The 23359-nt window shown below is 34.7% G+C and overlaps 1 protein-coding gene across 2 annotated transcripts in view; it reads left to right on the top strand.

Annotated features, from left to right (window-relative positions):
- Nucleotides 1–23089, top strand: part of CDH12 (cadherin 12) — a 280630-nt gene extending 257541 nt beyond the window's left edge. For both annotated transcript variants that reach the window (XM_019951035.3, XM_019951034.3), the window contains 4 exons: nucleotides 11580–11701; nucleotides 15263–15380; nucleotides 19429–19680; nucleotides 22590–23089. In XM_019951035.3, the coding sequence (XP_019806594.1) occupies nucleotides 11580–11701; nucleotides 15263–15380; nucleotides 19429–19680; nucleotides 22590–23089 (992 nt within the window). The remainder of the gene's footprint in view (nucleotides 1–11579; nucleotides 11702–15262; nucleotides 15381–19428; nucleotides 19681–22589) is intronic.
- The last annotated feature ends 270 nt before the right edge of the window (nucleotides 23090–23359 follow it).

The following is a 23359-nucleotide window of genomic DNA, read 5'->3' as shown; positions in this document are numbered from 1 at the left end:
TCCACTGTCTATTCAAAGACTACTGTGTGGAATTTAGAACGCTCAAGGAAGTCTGGTAGGATGAACACTATACACCTCCATGAAAAAGAAAGAGGCTAAGTATATATCACATGGTAATTAAAGATTCTGAAATAAGAGTAGATTATTGTGGGTCTTGTTTTGTTTCAGTTCACAGAGTTTGAAAGTAAACTTTATTTATATTTTAATACATAAGGCTGCTTTCAATGATCAAATTAACCAGCCTCAGCAGGAAACTCTCATTATGGTGAATGACTGAGAAATAAATAGCCCACACTTGCCCTGCCAAGTGGAACATAATTGTTTAAGTGTACCTTACTGCAGATTGAACTAGCAAATGTTTTGGCCCTGACCCTTCTATAAAAACTCTCAGGTGAAATGAAATGGTACAATGATTGAACAACTTCCAATTAATTAAAAAGCAGTCATTAATCAGTGTTGCTATAGTCCAAGGTCCAAATAGTTTTATTAGACTACTAATAATTCTTTTATGCATTATTGCTTTGCTGTTTTTATACTAGTCTTGAGAATTAAAAAAACGCAAGCCCCCCAAAATCACTTCATTCAAATTATCAGAAACTTCCAATAGGCAAATGTTTCTAATTTCTTTTTTGTTTTGGTGTTATTATAACACATATCATTAGACAAAGATAACTACATTAAAGCCTTAGAACTTTTATATAATTATAAAATAAATGGATGATACCAAAGACAATTCTTCTTTTCTTGGTCATTTTAATTATCCAGATGACAATAGATTGTTTCTATTGTGAAAGAGTTCAAAAATCAGCGGTAGACTTACTGCATGCTATATTTGGGGAAAATGTTATGTGTAAGTATACCATTATGAGTTAGGATTAAATTGTTGAGTAACTTTTAAGGTTATGTAGCATTAGAGCTACTTTGCTTTAGCTTCTTTTTACTTCAACATAATGTATGTAGTATCATCTTCATATATACAGAAAATCAAACTGAGATTATTGTCTATAATTTAGGCTCAACATAACTTCATCTAATTTTTTATAAATTGTATAGAACATTATTTACATGAACAGTGTTAATGGTTGTGGGTTAAAACTAAGACTGAAGTCTGTTCTTAAGGACAGTTTAGGAATAGAAACTGACCCCCAAAATTATTTTAGTTAGTTATAACTATGCAAATTATGCTGAATTCCAGGGACTTCAGACTTAAGTGCACTCTCATATAGCCTCCAAGGGAAAGTTGCAAAAGGTTTATATTGACCAAACTGTGGTCATTAAGTAATGAAGGATTTAAACAAAAATAAATAGGTTTTTTGGTTTAAAAAAAAACCAAAGGGTTTCTTCTGCCTGTGTGCCAAATAGTTAGCCATGAAATGGTGTTCTCAGACCAAATGAGAAGAAAGGACCTAATGTTTCTATAATAATTGTAAGTGATAATATTATAAATTAGTAAACCAAACTATTATAGTAGCTTTATATACATTCACTCAATTTATTACTGTCCACATTGTAAGAGTGAAGAAATAGAGGCTAAGATTTATTTCCATGTGTCACACAGCAAATGATGACCAAGCTAAGACAGGAGCCCAGGACTCACACTCCAAAACACAATTTCACAGGGACACATATTCACCTCCTTAGGCTTCATTTTTAAATAAGTTAATAGTAAAATTAGTCAAGGTGATTTTTACATACATAGATAATTAAAGTAAACTATAGTAAAAATTTTTATGTACATTTGCATTGTACATATAATTAAGCTGAAATTATTGTTAGCCTTGGCATCTATCTATCTATCTATCCACCTACATTTAAGCTCGTTGGACTGCTTACCTATTAGAAATCTATAGTGCATTTGCATTTTAGAAATAAAATACAGACTCAAAGTATGAGAATAGGGAAATATGTGTGCAATATTATGTGTGTACCAGGGTTGTAGGTAGGTAGATTGCTATCTCTATCCAATAAGTGTTAATTACTAGATAAGACTCAAGCTACAAGAGTTCCTAATGATTTTATTGTGAAGGATCCTTTTTGATAATTTCCCTGTATATGGAAAGATTTTTGCCTACCGACACTATATGGCCTCCTCCCTGCTGGCTGCCCTTAGTGGCAATGCCTTTGCCAAAGACATAAAGAAGATCCTGGACAGTGTGGGCATCAAGGAGGTGGATGACAGCCTGACTCAGCAAGGTCACCTGTGAGCTGAAAGGAAAAAACCCTGAAGATATCAGTCACTGCTCAGGGTATCAGCCATCTGGCCAGCGTGCCCGTCTCCACGGGGCAGATCTGCAGCTCTTGCTGCTGCTTCAGCCTTGGCATCAGCAGAGAAAAAAGACGGGAAGAAGAAGGAGTTGCAGGAGTCAGATGACTCCCTGGATTTATCCTGTTGAAGTAGAGTTCTGCTCCCCTGCAAAAGTGATAAGATGTCGTTTCTGACATCAGCGGTATCGCTGATCCCCCATTCTGTTTAGTAGAAGCAAGTCACTAGATCCAGACCACACTTAAGGGCAAAGAATTACATGGAGGTAACTCATGTGGGTATCAGGAAGTGGGGATTCTTGGGAGCCATTTGAGAAAGTTGCCTACCTGATGTGTTTCTTGACAACTAGACAAGTCTTTCAAAAAGTGAAGAAAGTTTAGAGACCATATTACTTAACTACTAGGCCTGAAAATTTTGTGAAAAAGACAACAATCTGGTTGAATTCATAAGTATGCAACCAAAATGCAAAGTGCTGTAAGAGAAAAAATAATTAAAATAATTATTTTTGAAGACATAAGCATAGTATGTCACACAGGAATTATCATTTGAGCTGAGTCTTTAAAAGATGAAGAAGATACTGAAAAGGAGGAAAGGAGGGTATTCTAGGTTGAGGAAACATCTTAAGCAAAGGCAGAGAGGTATTAAAGCTCATGTCCAGATGAGAAATTACAAGTAAGGTGGTGCAATTGGTGCCCAGAATGAGTAGGGAAGGCTAAAGAAAATGCATTCAGAAAGGGAGCCTGAGATCTCCTCTCTATTCTCATATAGAATACAGTATTGTTAGGTACAGTCACCATACTGTACAGTACATCCCTAGGACTTATTATATTTTATAACTGGAAGTCTGTACACTTTGATCACATTTACTTTTTGCACACCTCGCACCCCTGCTTCAGGCAACCATTTCAAGATCGATACAAATATCAGATCATTGTGTTGTACACCTAAATTAATATAATGTTGTATGTCAATTGTATCTCCATTTTTAAGAAAGAAAGAAAAGAAAGGAAGCCTGAGGCCTTATCAAACGGAGCCTTAAATACCACATGGAGAAATTACAAAGTTTTTTAAGTGGGTTTTTGAGCCCATCCTCATTTCTGCTGTTTCTACTATATGTCCCTAGCTCAGCATATGTCCAAAGAGACATATATCACTTCTCCAACTTTCCCCATCTGGTGAGTCTGGAAGGTAGTTATGCAAGGGACGTGCATTCCTGTAAACCAGCACTGGCTGGGTTACATTGTATCCATCTGGGTGACCGAGGTTAACCTCATCAGGATCAAGAGACAAGAGTGAGTCTGGATTCTCTGCAGTGTTTGAGCCGCAGACATTTCTTTCTAATTTGGCCAGTCTTTTTTCAAAAGGGCACTGTAAGTCATATGCACATTTGAGAATAGGCATGCAGGTTGGCCCTTTCTTTTTTACTACTGTTCTTCAACTTCTTAATTGTTACCTGAATCAGAATCACCTGGGACAGTATTCCTGGACCCCATTCAAGACATACTGAATCAGAATTTCTGGGATTATTGCCAAGAAACTCTCCATTTTAAACAAGATACCTAGGTCATCTAATAGATACTGATGTTGGAACCAGTGTGCTAAATTCTCTAAATATTAGCATGGATTTGTGGAAATAAAACAGCTTAATGTTACTATGAAGACATGTACATACTCAGAGAGTGTAGTTGACTTCTGAGGACTAAATAAAACCATTGGTTTCAATTATGGATTGAAGACATTATTTTTTCCTATTTTTTCTCAAATAATTGCCTTTCTCTTACACTTCATGAATATGTTACTTTGCATGTATGAGTCTAGGTAGTTTATGTACTATTTAATATTTCCCTGAGTAACTATATGAAACTATCAATATTTTGTATTCTCTAAGAAAGGTATCTTTGATTTATACTAGTATTGGCAACAATTTACTAGTACTTATAATGCAGAAAAGTAACACATACTTTGAAGAAAGAAGCACTTATAAATATTCAACCATTTTATAAAGCCTTCAATGTGTTGTATACATGGAAATAATAATCATTAACACCACTATAGTCATGGACTTAATTTAGAAATGATACCATTTTTCTCACTATTATATGATGTGGCAATATAATAGAATCCAAGTTGTTATAGTTTATATTTTATTTTAAACTTTCAACTGCTTATGGGTATACTACCATAATCAAACTATTTAGGAGTAGTTTAAACCAGTAAAATTGCTCTATCAAAATCACATACAAAACAATATCAGGCTTTTTTTTTCCTTAATTAGTAACTGATTTTTCTCCAGAAATTAAAACCACTTGATAAGCTTTTCACCTAATGGTTGAAATTTGGATAAAAATTATATTTTAGATATGTACAGAAAATTTTAACATCACATATCAAAATTGGAATTTAAAAATAAGAAACATTTTTACATTGAAAATGTTATTTTATTGACCTCATGGACTATATTGTATTTCATCTATTTATATAGGAATCCTCTCAGATGTGAACTTCCTAGTATCAGGGACTTTATCTTATACCTCATTGACGCCTATGGTTTATTATACTCTCTGGAACACATAGATATGTACATAGTTAATGAATAAATTGTGAGTAGCTTTATAGGCATCCCATCCTGCTGATTTGGGCCTTGGAGTTCCTGGTAAGTTGCTTCTTCTTAGCCTCTGTGCTCACCCGGAGTATGTTGGGCATGATGTAGCTGGAATGGACTGGACGCTGGAACAGGCTTAATGAAGTCCAGAGGGAAGACCTGTCAGCCCTTCTGCTAAGGCACCAGCACCCCAGGCAGTGGGCCTGTGTGCAGGGGAGCAGGATATCAAAGACCCACGCGGCCTCTGGCTTGACCACACCTTGTCCATGCAGATGCCACCGGCAACGACTGGCTGTCCAAGGTTCAGGCTTTGAAGTGGGGCCAGGAGCTCCCAGGCAGGGGCTGACTTAGACTGAGACTCCTGGGAGTAGCTGTGATCTCCATCTGCCGATGATGGGGAAAGGGAGCTCCAGAAACTGCCAGCAACCTCCTGGGACTTGTTAGTCAGTCCCCCCAGGCCAGTCTCCGTGTCCCAGAAGACCCCAACCCATTCCCAACCTACAGCCACAGAGGGCAGGTAGGTGGGCTCAGAGGCCCTGCGAGTCAGGACAGGGTGACATGTGGTTCCAAAGGGTGGTGACGCCATTCCAGGAGGCCTGGGGACTGTGGGAGCTGATAGCTGCCTCACAGTCTCCTTGGAAGTAGAAGCCTTGCTGGAAGTGCAGACCTGGAACCAAATGGGAGTTCCACCCCCAGCAGCAGACCCCTGGGGCAAAGTTCCTGCGTGGCCCCTGGAAATGAATGCTGTTCCTGGCACAACGGCCAATGTGCCCTGAGGAGCCCATTGCAGCTTCAGCCCCATAGTTAGAACCCTTCTTTCCTTTTAGTATATATTTTAATATTTCTTATCACTAGGGATTTTTTATCTATTGCTGCATAACAAATTACAATGGAGTTTCTCTGGGTCAGGAATTCTTTTTTTTAAAAAAAATAAATTTATTTATTTTATTTTTATTTATTTCTGGCTGCGTTGGGTCTTTGTGGCTGCACGCGGGCTTTCTCTAGTTGTGGTGAGCGGGGGCTACCCTTCACGGCGGTGCACAGGCTTCTCATTTTAGTGGCTTGTTGCGGAGCATGGGTTCTAGGGCATGCGGGCTTCAGTAGTTGTGGCACATGGGCTCAGTAGTTGTGGCTTGCAGGCTCTAGAGTGCAGGCTCAGTAGTTGTGGCACATGGGCTTAGTTGCTCCGCAGCATGTGGGATCTTCCCGGACCAAGTCTCGAACCCATGTCCCCTGCGTTGGCAGGCAGATTCTTAACTACTGTGCCACCAGGGAAGCTCTGGGTCAGGAATTCTAAAAGAATTCATCTTAATATCTGCCCCAGGAAGTCTGGAAGACTTGACAGCTGGGGGCTGGAATCTTCAGAAAGCTCTTGTACTTCAGAAACCCAAAGGCACTGAAACATTTTACTTTCTGTGGCTAATTAAACTCCAAGTAAGGAGTGATGCCAGTCTTCTTTTCTTATCAATGAAGCATAATATAATTGAGGTTCAGTCATGTTGTTGTAGCATGTATCACTGTTTTGTTCCTTTTTATTGTTGAAGAATTTTATTGTATGGATATGCCACGGTTTATCTATTCACCAAAAGATAGACATTAGAATTGTTCCCAGTTTGGGACTATATGCATAATATTTCCATGCACATATTCACATATACAGGCTTTTTGTGGACATTCATTTCATTCTCTTGGGGAGAGACCTAGGAGTGGAGTTGTTGGCTTATAAGTTCATGTTTAAGGTTTAAAGAAAATTCCAATGTATTTTCCAAAATGACTATACAACTCTGTGTTTCTGCCAGTGATCCTTTCCATCAGCAATCCATTTTATTTCTCTCAGCTATGATTTGTGAATTTCAGTTTATAAGTCCTACATTTATTTTGCTAAATTTATTCCTAAATATTTTATTATCTTTGATTCTATTGTGAATTGAATTTTTCTCAGTTCTATGTCAGTTTCTTCTTTGCTAGTATATTAGGTATAAAATGGCCTTTTTTTATATTGCTGTCTTATCCCACAGCCTTAATATACTTGATTTGATCTATAAGTGTTTTGTGGATTCTTTAGGGTTTCCTCCATACAGGGTCTTGTCATTTTTTGATAAAAAATACTTTTTTTTTCAATCTTAATACTTTTTAAATTTTTATTTTTATTTGTTTGCACTGGATAAACCCTTTAGTGCAATGGTCAATATGTGGTCAGAGCAGACATTCTTGCCGTGTGCTCAATATTAAAGAGAAAATATTTAGCCTTTTACCACTGAGTATGATACTGGCTATGGTTTTCTTATAGATGGACTATGTCAGGTTGAAGATGTTGCCTTCTATTCATTACTTGTTGAGAATTTTTTATAAAATCATGAATGGATAAATTTTTTCAAATGCTAATGCTGAGTCTATTGAGATGGCTATGTGATTTTTTTGTTCTTTCTTCGGTTAATATGATATATCACATTGACTATTATTAGATGTTAAACTAACCTTTCATCCATAGGATAAATGCTATTTGGTCATTATACATTAGTTTTCTAATAAGCTTCTGGCATCAACTTGCTAATATTTTGTTAAGGAATTTTTGTACCTGTGTTCATGAGTGATATTAGTCCATGCTTTTTTTTTTTTTTAATTATTAATAAATTAATTAATTTTTGCTGTGTTGGGTCTTCGTTTCTGTGCAAGGGCTTTCTCTAGTTGTGGCAAGCAGGGGCCACTCTTCATCGTGGTGCACAGGCCTCTCACTATTGCGGCCTCTCTTGTTGCGGAGCACAGGCTCCAGATGCGCAGGCTCAGTAGCTGTGGCTCACAGGCCTAGTTGCTCCGCGGCATGTGGGATCTTCCCAGACCAGGGCTCGAACCCGTGTCCCCTGCATTAGCAGGCAGATTCTCAACCACTGCGCCACCAGGGAAGCCCCATGCTTTGTTTTTTTTCTGATGTTTTAAATTGACTTTTGGCATTAAGAAACAACAAATAAGCTGGTGTTTTCTCCTCTATTTTCTGAAAGGGTTTGCAAAGAATTGATATTATGTGGTCTATAAGTAGTTGATAGACTTTCTCAGTGAAGCCATGAAGGCATGACTTTTTCTTGATGGGGAAATTTTTAATTACAGCTTAATTTTTTCCACTTGTTTTAGGTCTATTAAGATTTTCTCTTTAATTTTGGGGTCAGTATGACAATTTATGTCTTCCTAGGAATTTGTCCAGTTCATCTATGTCAACTAAATTTTTGACATAAGTTTATAATATTGTTTTATAATATGTATTTCACTTATGGTATTTCACTACTCCTTTATTATTGATTTTCATAATTTGACCTTAATTTTTTTAATTTTCTTAGTTTAAGCCATGCTTTAAAATACTACTAATAAGGCAGTTCTAACTCAAACTGACTCAAAAAGTTATGGGATCTGATTGAGATATCACCAAGGATAAAGAAAGAAGATCTAACAAAACATTCTTGAAGCCATGAGGGACAAAAATAGAATTAGTTATCGATTATTTATCTGAGCCCAAAATTATTAATAAGCTAGTTATTCAATATAAACAACATGGGTCAGTGATAATTGGAGTTTAAATGGCTTGACTACTAAGAACACAGCATTTAATTGTGTAAGATTTTGGTTATTTAATATTTCAAAGTTCATAATTGAATTTACTTTCTAAGTATTCAATGATAACTAGTTTCTAATTTGGCAAAGATTCAGATAATAATGCTCATGCCAAATCAAGTTTAAACAACTTTCGTCATTGCTCTTTCAAAGATTAGATGAGTCAGAAAGGAAATAAGTCATTAATTTTTCACATAATTTAATGAATTATAAATGAAAACATATATATATATATATTACTCTAATAAATATATTACTTTGTGAAAAGATCAATGCTTGCTTGAGTATAGTAGTTGTCAAACAGAAATGTTACTATGTACCCAGACAGATTTACAAATATAAGGTGACACTTTTAAACATTTAACTATAAAAAGTTTTACAAATATGCAGTAGAAGAGAGAATTATATAATGAAACCCATAAACCCATCACTCATTTTCAACAGTATGAATAACTTGTCTTTGTTGTTATTATAGTTTTTCCTCTATTCTTGTTTGGGCATTTATTTTGTAATTTCCACAGTGATGACTAGTGACATTTAAAATTCAGTATTTCTACAAATCCTACAGTGCACAGGAAAATCTCACACAACAAAATATTTGTCTTAGCTAAAATACCAAAAGCACACCTTTGAGAAACACTTTTAATAATAAGATGTTACAATACTGATCATATTTTGAACCATAGTACTCATTGGGACAGATGTTCAAATCTATATTGCAGGAGGATAAATATTTAAAACTACCAAAAGGGAATTTTTCAAGGGTAAAAATAAGCTTGAATTAATAACATATTTATACATTATAAAATTAAATCTGTACTATAAACATAATTTTGAGAGAAGTCTTGCCCCATCCTCACACTAACTTAAAATAAAACTATAATCCTGAGGGGAAAAAAACATTTTCTTCTTCATATGTCCTTGGGACTTGTAAATTATGTACCAAGTAAAATAGGAAGTAGAGGCTGATTTGTACATTGTACAGAAGTTGAATAGGTTAATATATAATAGAGTTTAAGAGCATGGACTTGAAACTAGAACACTTGGATTCAAAACCCATCTTACCACTTTTAACTTGGAATTTTTGGAAGAGTTACATTCCTCCTCCGTTCTTCAGAGTTCCATATACAATAAGGGATAATAATGGTCTTTATATTAGAGTTGCCTGTGAAACCTAAATGAGCTTACCTGTGAAATGTGTCTTAGAATATGGGTACATTATAAGTATTATGAAGTATTAGGCATTGATTTTGCTGTAGTTTTTGAGAATTTATAGTTTGTTTAGGAAAATGAACCAAATTGTTGATTTTATCTGTATTTTATGATATATGAGTACTTAATATCAATAACAGAAGATGAGCTAGATCATCTCCACAAATTACAGTTGGTGATAAGAGTAATGATAACTTACCAAAACTAATCTAACATTCTGTAGAACACTCATTTAATACAACAAACTAAAAAACTTATGAATTAGCACCTATTAATATCACGAGTTGAAGAAAGATTAAGTAACTTGTGAAAACTGAGCCAAACCTTTTCTACCAGATAAGATAGTGCCATGTAACCAATATTAATTTTGAATAAATAGATATTTTTTGCATCCTTCTCCAAGATTACCAATACACCTTCTATAAACACAACCCATATTACAAAATATACCATTTCTCTTCCCTTTATGTTATCTGTGCCTGTACTGGTACACAATGTTGGATTTCACTGTGTCATATATGAATATGTGAACATTTCTTAAGCTACGGCTGATGGTGCATTTTATATTTTTAGATAAATTTTAGCACAGCAGAATATTGTAAGCTTGTCAGAATCAGTCATGTGGTGAGATTTGTATTCATTCTTTAAAAGCATCCAGATAGAGATCTATAAGAATCCTAACATTATGAATCTTCAGTGGCACTGCAGATGAAGAATCTAACACAATAACCAATCATTTAAAAAGGTCTGGTGGAATGAACATAATATTTGGATTTCCATAGTCCTGGGTTTGAATATTAACTCCCCATCCCTCTAGATGTGTGACTTCGGACAAGATCCTTTGACAATTTGGGGCCCTTTATCCATCTGTATAACTTCATTAGGTAAAATAAATAAGTTGAAAGATGTGCATTATGTTATGCCTTATTAGTTTAATTATTTCTGGGCTTCTTCAGCAAATGACAGAGAGGCCGGTAATATATCACAGGCTGAGGCTAAAAATTGTGACGGAATTTTGGCAGAGATAATTTTTCAAACTAATTTTTTTGATATTTCAAGAAGGAAAGGCTGTTTATTCTTTGTTATCACCAGCAAGTAATTTCAGGGTGCTTCTTAGTTTTCCACAATCTATCTCTTACTTCTACTTCCTTAAATTTATTTTAATTTTCGTCTATGCAAAGCAATCTCTCCTTCACTCTTGGAGTTTATCATCCTTTTTTGGAGGAATCATTTTGAGAGAGTTATTTAAATATGTAGATGATACTACCCAATAAAATTATAGACACAACATGGAAAAACATATGTTTTATCCAGTGAAAAATATCACTATTAGTGATGATTGATCCTGTGAACTAACCCTGGTATGATGGCTACACTTGTGATGAAATACCAGCTAAATGTTTGACCTTAACTTTGGTGTTGATTTTCAGGGATAAATACTGGTATAGTGCAAAGCTGGTGCTCTGACAGTGTGACATTGATAGCGCCAGCATTCATCTTTTATTTATAATTAAAAAAATTATTTTTTACTGGAGTATATTTGATTAACAATGTTGTGTTAGTTTCAGGTGTACAGTCAAGTGATTCAGTTATACATATACATGTATCTATTCTTTTTCAAATTTTTTTCCCATTTAGATTATTACAAAATATTGAGCAGAGGTCCCTGTGCTATACAGTAGGTCCTTGTTGGTTATCTGTTTTAAATATAGCATTGTCTGCTTGTAAATCCATCTTTTCATCATTTATATTTGGCACAGTGCCTCAGCTTCCCGTAAAGAAAAGGTCATTTGGATTCCATAAGAATGCTGATTTTTAAAAATGTTATTGCTGTTTACTATAAGAGCAATAACTGATCAGATTTTGTAATCATCTTTTCTGCTTTTATGTTTTTAACAGGTAACCCATTATTAACCAGCAGAGTCAACATATTAATTAATGTCCTAGATGTCAATGAATTTCCTCCAGAAATATCTGTGCCATATGAGACAGCTGTGTGTGAAAATGCCAAACCAGGACAGGTATCTTATCAATATTGTTAATTAAGAGTGTATAAACACCCACTATATGCATGTGTTCTGGGTTATATGACCTTGCATGAATATACACACATGGATCTTATGTCTTCATAAAAGAAACCATGAAAGATAGTAAATTCTTTTGAATTAATGGTATATTTTGGATGTGGAGTTAATACCACAGGGGATAAAGTGATGATGGCCTAGTGAGTATTCTTTGTATAACTAAAAGTTCTAGGATTGCAGATTCTGCTGTTTTCCATTTGTATACTGTGGAATTTATAAAGACCTTGTGACTATAAATCCAGGAAGCAAGAAACTTTAGACTACATTCTTCTATAGTATTTCTTGCTTTGCTCACATGCTTTTATGAAGGGTGCATAAAAATTCTTAAGCCCTTGAAAAATGGAAAGCTTTCTCTGGTGGCCTTGAGTAGAGCATCTGGGTTATTCAAAATATCTGAATTACATTTTCTTATTAAGTATTGCTATGGAGGGAGGTTCTAGTGGGGAGAGGATATGAGGAAGGACCATATAGTTGATAAACGTTATCGTCAAAATCCTAGAGTTTATGTGGATCATGGTGGGTAGCTAGCTTTTTTCTACACTATTATAAATGAATGAGTGAATATATAATATGATGATATAATATAACATAATATAATATAATAGGAACCAGGCATGAGCAAATGCTAAGAGTGTGATATGAAACAAGAATATAATTAATCCAATATTGTATACCTAGGTTCCAAAAGAAAAATACATCAGTATGCTTTGCTTTGCTGTCTACTTCAATTACCTTTAAATAGCATAACTACTCATTTAAGTAAATTTGAAGTTTTAATTCTTACTTGAAGAAATATCTCAATATTTAAAATGGTATCTTTATTGAAAAAGTTCCTTTTATACTATCTAGTATTTGTTTCAATTTGAATGTTTTCTACTGCTTCATGGAATATTTGTCCCATAGTTCTAACCCTGTGATGTTCACTAGCCTTATAGGTATTAAATTAATATTAAATAAAAGTTAAAGTATATGTTCTCATTCACACATGCCCCATTTCAAGTGCTCAGTAGCTGTATGAGATGGGTGGCTACCGTCTTTATCAGTATAGATGTAGAGTATTTCCATCAGTACAGCAACTTCTAGTGGACTGTGCTTCTCTATTACTGCTTTTGATAATTTGGGGAAAGTATTAACTTTATTACAGTATGACTTAGTCATATTTTACCAAGTGATAAATTTGAATCATTAATTTTGAATAGACACAGAAATACATTTTTTTAAAGTTTTAATGCTTTATCACTTTAAATGCATACAAAATTTACATGGGGTAAACCCAGTGCCTGATTTATTGTCTGAAATAGTAGATGCTACATAAATAAATAACCTGAAGTGGTTATTTGCAGAGTTATAAGAGGTTTACCAAAATTCTACAATTTAGCTATTCTCCACTTTTCAGAGCCTTCTACTGCCACCCCAGAAATCCAATCCGTTATTTTTAGGTAATTTAGAAACGTTAATGATTTCACAGCAATCAGAATTTTGTAATGCACTAAGGAAAGCCTTTTGGAAATAGAACTCTATTTAATGCTTCTATGTTTCTCCAGTAAATTAAAGAGTTTAAAAAGTTGGGAATAGTAGAAGTTATTAGAGATAACTTGATTTTCTTACATTTAGACAAAGTGGTAAGGAATCTGTGGGGACATTGGAAGCTCTTTTTTGGGGCATTCTGCATCTTATTTACATACAAAACATAACCCTGAAATGTCTGAAATGTAGTATATGAGCATTTTCTGCTTTTGACCCCAGCCATCCTGACCCTTGTCTAGAAACTATGCATAGGAACTATCTATCTCTTCTGGACTATAATTGAATATGCATGCATGTATATATGTATGTATGGCTTATTTATCTATCTATCTATCTATCTGTGTGTCTATCTATCTTTAAAAGAAGTAAGAGAAAAGAAAGATGATGCTATATAAATCAATAGTGATTTATATGATGAACCAATGAAGTATGGGAGTTGTTTTACTTAGGGCAATAACTCTCAAGTGTCAATTACAGATAAGTACCAGTTTATACCAAGAATTTCATCTCCGTATGCTGTTTTAAAGGATGTTTCTTCATTGTAAAGTTATGTTCTTGATAAGTTTTGATGTTAATTTAGTAAATAATTGTGCTAGTTGATAGCAAAGGCAAAACAAAACAGAACTTCACAAATTAATTCCCAAAAATTTAAACAAATTTTAGGGGTGAGATATAGTAGTCTGAGCACATGTGAAGGAAAGTTGAAGTTTTACAGGGTCTGTATGGTAATTATTTGACTAAATTGCCATATTTAGCCTTCGGTGTTGAATCCATGACAATTCTAAAGACTAAATAGATCCTGTGTGACTGATTTACACTAAAATAGGGAACTGAATTTCTCATTAGAGGACCCATTGTCAAAATACAAACTACTAGTACTGCACTAGACACTCGAAGCCCCAGTGTATACATTTGTGTGTTCCTGTGTGTTTCTGTGTGTGCCTACGAGCACACACAGCTATATGAGAAGGTAGATCATAGTCATAAGACTGGGTTTCAACCATGGAATAAAAACAAAAAGGGGTAAATAACTGACATGTTTAATGGCATCAATCTAAGAGTACAGGATGCAGGCTTTGCCCGCTGGGAGCAGAATGTCATACTTGAAATCTAAGGTCTTCCTCTGGCAAATTCAAACTTAGTCTAAGAGTGTGGTCACCTGAGCAGCACACTGCTTTTATCCTCTTTGGCACACACTTCCTGAAATTCTTCCTGATGCAAAACCATTGGATATGTTAATAAATAAATACCTCAAAGCCATTCTGATTTACTTACATATATAGTGAATTATCAGTTTCATAGTTTGGCCCTTGGAAGTTAACCTCCAAATTCTTAAGGGCATCTCACTGAAGTATCAGAATTTTAACTACTTAGATTACACACTTATGGGAACAATTTAGGAAAAATTTTGAAACAAGGTTAGTCATACTTACTTCTTAAGAAAAAAAATTCTATGAAAACACAATTTGTATCTTATCCACTGGGGGAAAAGAAACATAACAACAAAAACGGATCTACATCCTGTGTATCTCTTTCTCATCATTTTACTTAGTTATGAAAATAAAACTCATTCTCACAAACATAATGATACTAAAATTTTGCTTTGCAAGGACTTTTAAATAATCAGGTTAGAAAGCATTTATTTCATGTAATTTAAAATGCAAGCCAGTACATTTTAATTTTATTTTGCTTATTAGTGAGAATTTTCAATGGCATTAACCTTTTTAGTTATGTAGATATCGATTTGGAATTAGCCCATACCCTATACTTGTACCTGCTATTATTAAACTGTAAACATTTAGCTACTTGTTTATAAAAAATATTTGTAAGTAATTGGCCTACTGATATGAATTTGAAAAATATCATTTCTGTTTACTTGCATGTTTCATTAAATAAACTTATTAGCCTGGTGCGTAGAGTTCCCTTTGAAACTGATGACTGATTTCAAGTCTCATCTCAACTTTGTTTCAGATAATTCAGATAGTCAGCGCTGCAGACCGAGATCTTTCACCTGCTGGGCAGCAATTCTCCTTTAAATTATCACCTGAAGCTGCCATCAAACCAAATTTTACAGTTCGTGACTTCAGAAGTAAGTTTAACCACATAAAAATTTACCTTTTATCATGCAACTTTGTAAAAGGACACAAAGGTAGAAATCCATGCTCTTCCTAAAAGCACTCAAGCTCATAAAATATAGAAATGCATATATAAGAAATACAGAATTTTATGGCTAGCAGTAAACGAAATGTTAAGCTATATAGACTATATCTAATGAGGCAAATTACTTCCATTTATAATATGGACATTCCCTTAATGAGTCAAACAAACAATAGACTATCTGGGAAATTGAATACTTTTCATGTTTTAAATATATCATTTGTTCTACATGCACTGTTTGTACATACAAGTAACTGTTTTATTTGAATAACACATGGTATGGCACAGGTCAAGAATACAGGCTTTGTAGTGAGAATGATATAGGTTTTCACTCCCACTGCATTACTACTTAATGGCAGATTATCGATATATTAAATTATACTAAAGAATTTCAACCTCATAGTTAAATTAACCTCATGGTTCATTTATTAAATACAATAATGTATGCAAATCCTTTAACACAATGCCTAAAACCTATTACCTTTAAGGTAATTTTAGCTACCACCTCTGCCATCATAACTACACTTACATTTCTGCCACCACTGCCATCACTATCACTAATACTAATATTATCACGTCTGCTGCTACCAAAATCTACAAAAATATAAAGGACACTGGATTAGATATAATAAGGCTAAGTACTGATCAGTTGTTCTGACTTTATTTGTTCCGTGACTTTAGATATTTTATCTCTTCTAAGTTTCTGTAGACATAATATCGGGAATAAAAACTCCTGAGTTCATAATATTGGGTAGAAAAAAGCTAATTCTTGCTAGATTCTATGCTTATGGAACAAATGAGCAAGTGATAAGATGGATGATATAATGATGATGATTGATAGGAATCAAAGGATGCTTTGAGAAAGTTAAAGTTAGTTTTCTTCAAATACTTGGGGGAAGGAAATTAGAGTCACAGAAGGAAATTCAATAAGATTTGCGTCATCAAATAACTTAATGTGAGGAACGTCTGGGAATGAAATAAAGTCCCAATTATGAAAGGCCTAATAGGTAGGGATACTACATGTTTTATCATGGAAACTGGAGTATGTTTGAGAATAGCAGTGGACAGTGTTTGTCATTTTAATTAGAGCAGCACATCTAAAACAGGGCTGTCCAAGTCAAACTGAACCATAGGTCAACCTGTCTATAAGTCATTTAAAAAGTGTATAACTTAAATCCAATGACCTGAGAAGTCTTTGAAAGGTTTACACAAGAGTTTAACATATTCAGATTTGCACTTTAGCAAGTCAGTCTGGATGCAGTGTGGAAAAGACAATAGAAGGATAAAAGACTATTTCTGATACTATTGTAGAAAATGGATGAGAGAGTCTTGGATTAGGATAATCCAATGGATTAAGGTAATGGCTGTGAGGATAGAGGTGAGTGGTTGGAGGTAGAATACATAGAGCTTCATTCTAGATCTCTTAGATTCCATATATAAATATGATGAAGAAGAAAACTAATAAGACTTCTAGATCATTGGCTTGGGTAACTAAGTAGATGGTCACATCATTCAGGAACAAAAGTATTGACTATTTTCCACCATTTTATCTTTGCTGGAGAATCTATATATGATTAATCATAATAATATGAATCAGATCATCTTGCCTCAAAGTATAGTATTTTTTCATGATCTGAACATGTATTTGCCACTCATGCCATTTACCATATCCCCTGTTTTATCTTGATATATTTTAAGTGTAAGTTTTTTTGTTTAAATGGATAGACACTTTTTTCACCTTTCTTTTATTTGTGAGAACATTTAAGTTCTATTCTTTCAGCAAATTTCAGTTATAATGTACAGTGTTATCAATTACAGTAACCATGCTGTATGTCAGACCCTCAGACTTTATTCATCTTATAGCTGATAGTTTGTATCCTTTTACCAACCTCTCCCTATTTCTCCCACCCCCAGCCCCTGGCAACCATTTTTCTACTTTCTATTTCTATAAGTTCTGCTTTTTTTTTTTTTCTTACATTCTGCATATAAGTGTTACCATGCAGTATTTGTCTTTGTCTGGTCTATTTCACTAGCATGATACCCTCCAGGTTCTTCCATGTAGTCACAAATGGCAGGGTTTCCTTCTTTCTTACGGCTGAATAATATTCCATTGTGTGTATATACTATATATATCGCATTTTCTTTATCTGTCAATTGATGGAAACCATTTTATGGGTGAAAATGAGGTTTAATATGTCTTTTTTCTCCCCACCATGGACAGCATAATGAATGCTATATGGTCACATATCAATAATAATACTGGGTTAAAAATAAATCTTTAAAAAAGGGGAGACTGCCTTTTGACATAACATGTTCAAGAATATCAAACCCCTAGCTCCCTAAGTGCAAATACACCAGAGACTCTGACTTCCTATTTCTATTAATCACTTTCACCCAGGTTTCAGGCTTTAATCCTTGACGGTTCCTTTCCCCAGACTCAAGTATACAACCATCAATGGCTGAAGATTTCAATATTGATTCAACTAGTCCCCATTTTTCTATTTCTACTGTCAACACAAGTGCCTGACACCACTGACTCTTACTGGGAATATTATAATAGACATTTGGCAGGTTTATATTTTGTTTCTCAATTTAAAAATATCTTCTGTGTAATGAAAAATAGATATTTCCCTGCCAAATTCTATCTTATCACATAAAGTTTTCTCAGTTTTGTGCTTCCTACTGAAATGGGTATAGAGAAGGTGCCTAATTTTTCATTGTTGAAATTATAATCTACAAATAGAATGAATGGAATATTATTGATATAGTAACATTTTTCTGACATACTTGTATTTTAATGAGTACTATATCTTTCTAAAATTATTTTACCTGATTCCAAAGTAGGTATCATGTATGGCTACAATGGACTAAATGTTAGTACATTTCTAAAAAACAGCAAAATGTTTCTGGGAGTGACTTCAATAGACTCAAAAAATGAAATAGTGTTATGAATAAAACAAAGATTCCACTTTTATGTACAGAAATAAAAGAAGATGGGGCTTCCCTGGTGGCGCAGTGGTTGAGAGTCCGCCTGCCAGTGCAGGGGATACGGGTTCGTGCCCTGGTCCGTGTCCCACATGCCGCGGGGCGGCTGGGCCCATGAGCCATGGCCGCTGAGCCTGCGCGTCCAGAGCCTGTGCTCCGCAGCAGGAGAGGCCACAGCAGTGAGAGGCCCGCGTACGGCAAAAAAAAAAAAAAAAAAGAAGAACAAGTGCATGCAAAACAACACTTTCAATAGAAATATTAGTGGGACTAATATAAAATTTTAAATTCTTATTGCCTTGGATTATTCCAAGTAAATATTGTATCGTTGATTATATCAAAATTAAAATGATTTAATTTTGTGATTATATTAAAGTGATGATTATTATAATTCATGATATTTAAAAATTTTAATGAATCGATGTTTTTCACACATTTTATCTTCCTTTCCATGTTTCTTATGCTGTTTTGCAAAAGTGAAAAAAATATATATATATTCATATATATATGTATTATAGATATGGATTAGGGAAAATAAAAAATCAAGCTTTATCTGAAATATTATATTGATATTTATCAATTTTAAAGAACAGCTTCTTAGGTAAGATGTTATACTGATTCATCCTTTGTAATCTTTGTTCTTCTAATCATGTAAGGAAACATCCACTGAAGTATTTTTTCTCTGTGAGATTTTGATGTCAGAAAAAAATAGTCTGTCAACACAACATACTCTTGTCTTGTAAACAATTTTCTATTCTTTCTGAATAGAAAATTTAATTCGTACACCAGACAAGATTAATGTTTCTTCTTTTCCTAAGGATTGCTTTGAATACATTTGATTACATTTTGGCAGCTTTCATAATGATAAAAGAAAGAATTAAAATATGGATGTATTTTACTGATTCAAGAAGAGCTTCCTACTGTTTAACAGATACCAACTTGAAGATTTCAAGTGATACTCATGGTAACCATCTTATCATAAATGTCATGTTTTGTAGACAACACAGCTGGCATTGAAACCCGAAGAAATGGATACAGCCGCAGGCAGCAAGAGTTGTATTTCCTCCCGGTTGTAATAGAAGACAGCAGTTATCCTGTCCAGAGCAGCACAAACACAATGACTATTCGAGTTTGTAGATGTGACTCTGATGGTACCATCCTGTCTTGTAACGTGGAAGCAATTTTTCTTCCTGTAGGACTTAGCACCGGGGCTTTGATTGCAATCCTACTGTGCATTGTTATACTCTTAGGTTGGTTTCAATATTAATCACATATTCTCCCTCTCTCTCTCTCTCTCTCTACCCCTCCCTTATTTGTGTATCTCACTCCTTATTTTACCATGTAAATCAGTTTTTTCTTCATTGAGATGCTACATCTGGATAGAAGGAAGACTATCTATCTATACTGAATTATAAATTATTATTAAAGTTAATTATATTATGAGTATTAATTTTCTATTTTATTCCATATGGAAGTATACCAATAGAAATAAATCAATAACATCATCAAAAATATAAAAGTATGTTCAAGCCCTAGAGAATTTTCAAGTAATAACAATTTGTGACACTTGCTGCGATGAACTTTTCTATGACAAATATCTCATTTGCAGCAACGGTTTTAAATTCATTTTTTACAGCCTAGTAATTATCGCTGCCTAATAAAGTGTTGTATAACCTTTAAAATTATAGTAGATGAACAGTAGTTGTCAAATAACAGTTTGATAAAGAAAGAAAGAAAGAAAGAAAGGAGAAAGAACAGGAAAGAAGTAGAAGGTAAAAGCACCTCCAAATTTTTTTTCTGTCTAAAGTGCTGGCCAGACACAATTCTTATTCCACTTTTCTCAGATCTCCTCACATCAAAAACTCTAACCATTCCCACTAGAACAGAACAGAACACAGTGAAATATCAAGAAGTGCAGCAAAGGGAAAGGATTGAAGTAAATGTATTCTGTAACATCTCTGTGAGAATAAAAACCTACTTTAGGGGCTCCCCTCTTCCATCAACTCTGTCCAGCTGACTATATTTCATTTATTCATTCGCTGCCAGATTCACAAAAGCAAAGAGAGATTTTCTATTTTTCTAAGCATTCCTTTAAATTAAAATTGCAACAGAAGTACAGTTGGGCACTGTGGGATCAGCTTCTATATTCATGTTTATTATTTAACCAAAATATTCTGACAAATGTACATACCTACCTTTATCTCTAGGCTAGAAAATAGAATTTTAAAAATGTACCAGGGTGTAAAGCATGGTACAAGGCATTATATACTAATTTGTGAAGAACATTCTCTGAGTCAGAAGCTCATTTTCATTTGGAGGGTAAAGTTCTAGTCCAATTTGCATGATGCAGATATTAATTCCATGCAAATAACCTTGATGTGTAGAACAAAGTATTCTTTATGTCCTTAAAATTTAGAATTATAAATTATATCTGACATCTGTTTGTGCTGATGATAAAAACCCCTTTAAAAGGGAAGATGCAAAATAGTGTTCTCACACTGAAGCTGATGAAAATCAATTAGGTGTTTAACTTCAAAACAAGCGTTTCTTTTTCATACTCTTGTCTAGAGGCTGTCTGAGTCCCAGAGGATTTCCATATCCACCTAGGCATGATTTGGTACATTCTGGATGCTCGCCTTTGTCCTCTTTGGCCCTCTTACAGAGTAACAATTCATGTTGCTTAGGTTAGCATTATCACATACTGTCATCTGCCACTCATTCATCCAGATATTTACCAAGTGTCCACCCTGCTCCTAGCTGTGAATTGCTAGTACACAGCTGGGAATGTTGACACTCTTAGTCTTGCCGTGGGGTCTGCTTACAAATCCATCTATTCTTTGATCTCCTTAGCCAGTCTCATACTCCTTTAGATCTTCCAGCAGATTCTTAGCCCTTTTTATGTCTTTTTTTAGGGTGAGAATCTTGCAGTGCTTAGGAACTTCTATTTGGCCCTCAAGCACATCTAACTAGTCTCTTTCTCAGCCATAGATACTCTAAAGCCATTTTATAAATATGCAGGGTTTCTCTGTGAGGTTTACAGTCTCACACACTCTCTGGGTGAACAAACAATAGTGCTTTTAGTTCTGAGATTTGCCTAAAGCCTGGAAGGAGTGCAGAGTGCTAAACATCTCTGCAAGGCCCGTTGTACAGAAGCTCTACCTATATCTCCTCTGTCTTCCTCCTTAATTTTGGAAGAAGAGGGAATAAATGGGCTTTTGTCATCATGCAGTCTCCTACTTTCTAATCCTATGACAAGAGTCTTCCTTCCAGACTCTGTTATGGTAAACCAAACACTTTGGCTTTCAATCTATTGCCACCACTATGGAGGAGAGGGGAGTATTATGCCAGGCAAAGTTGAGCACTGACTTCATGGTGTGAATCTGTGCTTATTTACTCCCAGAAAAAAATAAACACTGTTGATGTAATGATGGCTGTGAGTTAATGGGGAACAAAGCTATTCAATAATGAGGGTCTATAAATTAAGTATTTCAAAATATTATCTTGCTTCAAGAAGGTAACCTGAATACTAGACATTTGGTTTGGAAACTATCTCAATATGGTAGGACACATAAATGTAAATAATTTGTGGTCTTAGTTGACATAATTTGCAAAGCTAAGGCCCTTATAGTCAATATTCTTTCTCTCTCTTTCTTGTTTATTGCATTTAAAAGTGATTGTCACGTGATTTGTGTTTATTGCATTATAAATACAGTAATGTTAACAACTGAGAAATATAGGTATGGATAATATCTAAGTGTTAGCTATGGGCAAACAATATTCAAGTTTTATTATTTCAATACTATACAGTTCTCTGTATGATTGAAACAAACATTCTTTTCTTTCTTTTTAAATTTTGTAACTCACACTTTTTACCTGACACTGAGATATTTAAATACAATACATGTTAAATATAAGACTACAATGGTTTGATTTTGTGAATAACTTTGCTGTGGTTACATATTAGTTACAATTCCAGAATGAAATTGAATTTAGACAATGAAAAAAAGTCAACATAGATATGATCCTTATAGATTACAGTATGTTTACTTTGAAAGTAATAGGATACCATTAAAAACACTCAGCCAGCCCTGATCAATTTTATTTTTTATGGAGAGATGGGCTGACACATTCTCATATTGCAATCTTTGTCTTGTTCTAGCCATAGTTGTGCTGTATGTAGCTCTGCGAAGGCAGAAGAAGAAAGACACCCTGATGACCTCTAAAGAAGACATCAGAGACAATGTTATCCATTATGATGATGAAGGAGGCGGGGAGGAAGACACCCAGGCTTTCGACATTGGTGCTCTGAGAAACCCAAAGGTGATTGAAGATAACAAAATTCGCAGGGATATAAAACCAGACTCTCTCTGTTTGCCTCGTCAGAGACCACCAGTGGAAGATAATGCAGACATAAGGGATTTCATTAATCAAAGGCTACAGGAAAATGATATGGACCCCACCGCCCCACCATACGACTCATTGGCGACATATGCCTATGAAGGCAATGGATCAGTAGCCGACTCTCTTAGCTCCATAGAATCTCTGACCATGGAAGCAGACCAGGACTACACCTATCTAACAGACTGGGGACCGCACTTTAAAGTCTTGGCAGACATGTTTGGTGAAGAAGAGAGTTATAAAACTGATAAAGTCACTTAGGGGAGAAGCAAAGGCTAAAACACAACCAACAAAAGAAATTTAAGAGAAAGGAACATAAATAGAAATCACACTTCTACACACACACCACACACACACACACACAAACACACATACCAGGCTTTCTAGGACAAGATTCCTTTGATTATTTGGTTTCTAGCAAGTTGCTATATTTATCATATTGTCAGTTTGGGTTTATTCTGCCAACACAAGGTAATTCCTAAAATGTGTACTTGCTTGGTTTTGTTTTGTTATTTTGGAAACACTGAGACA

This window comes from Tursiops truncatus, chromosome 3, assembly GCF_011762595.2.
Source record: "Tursiops truncatus isolate mTurTru1 chromosome 3, mTurTru1.mat.Y, whole genome shotgun sequence".
Taxonomy (NCBI): Eukaryota; Metazoa; Chordata; class Mammalia; order Artiodactyla; family Delphinidae; genus Tursiops; species Tursiops truncatus.
Note: the sequence above shows the minus strand (reverse complement) of the source record. Positions and strands in the feature narration are given on the sequence as shown.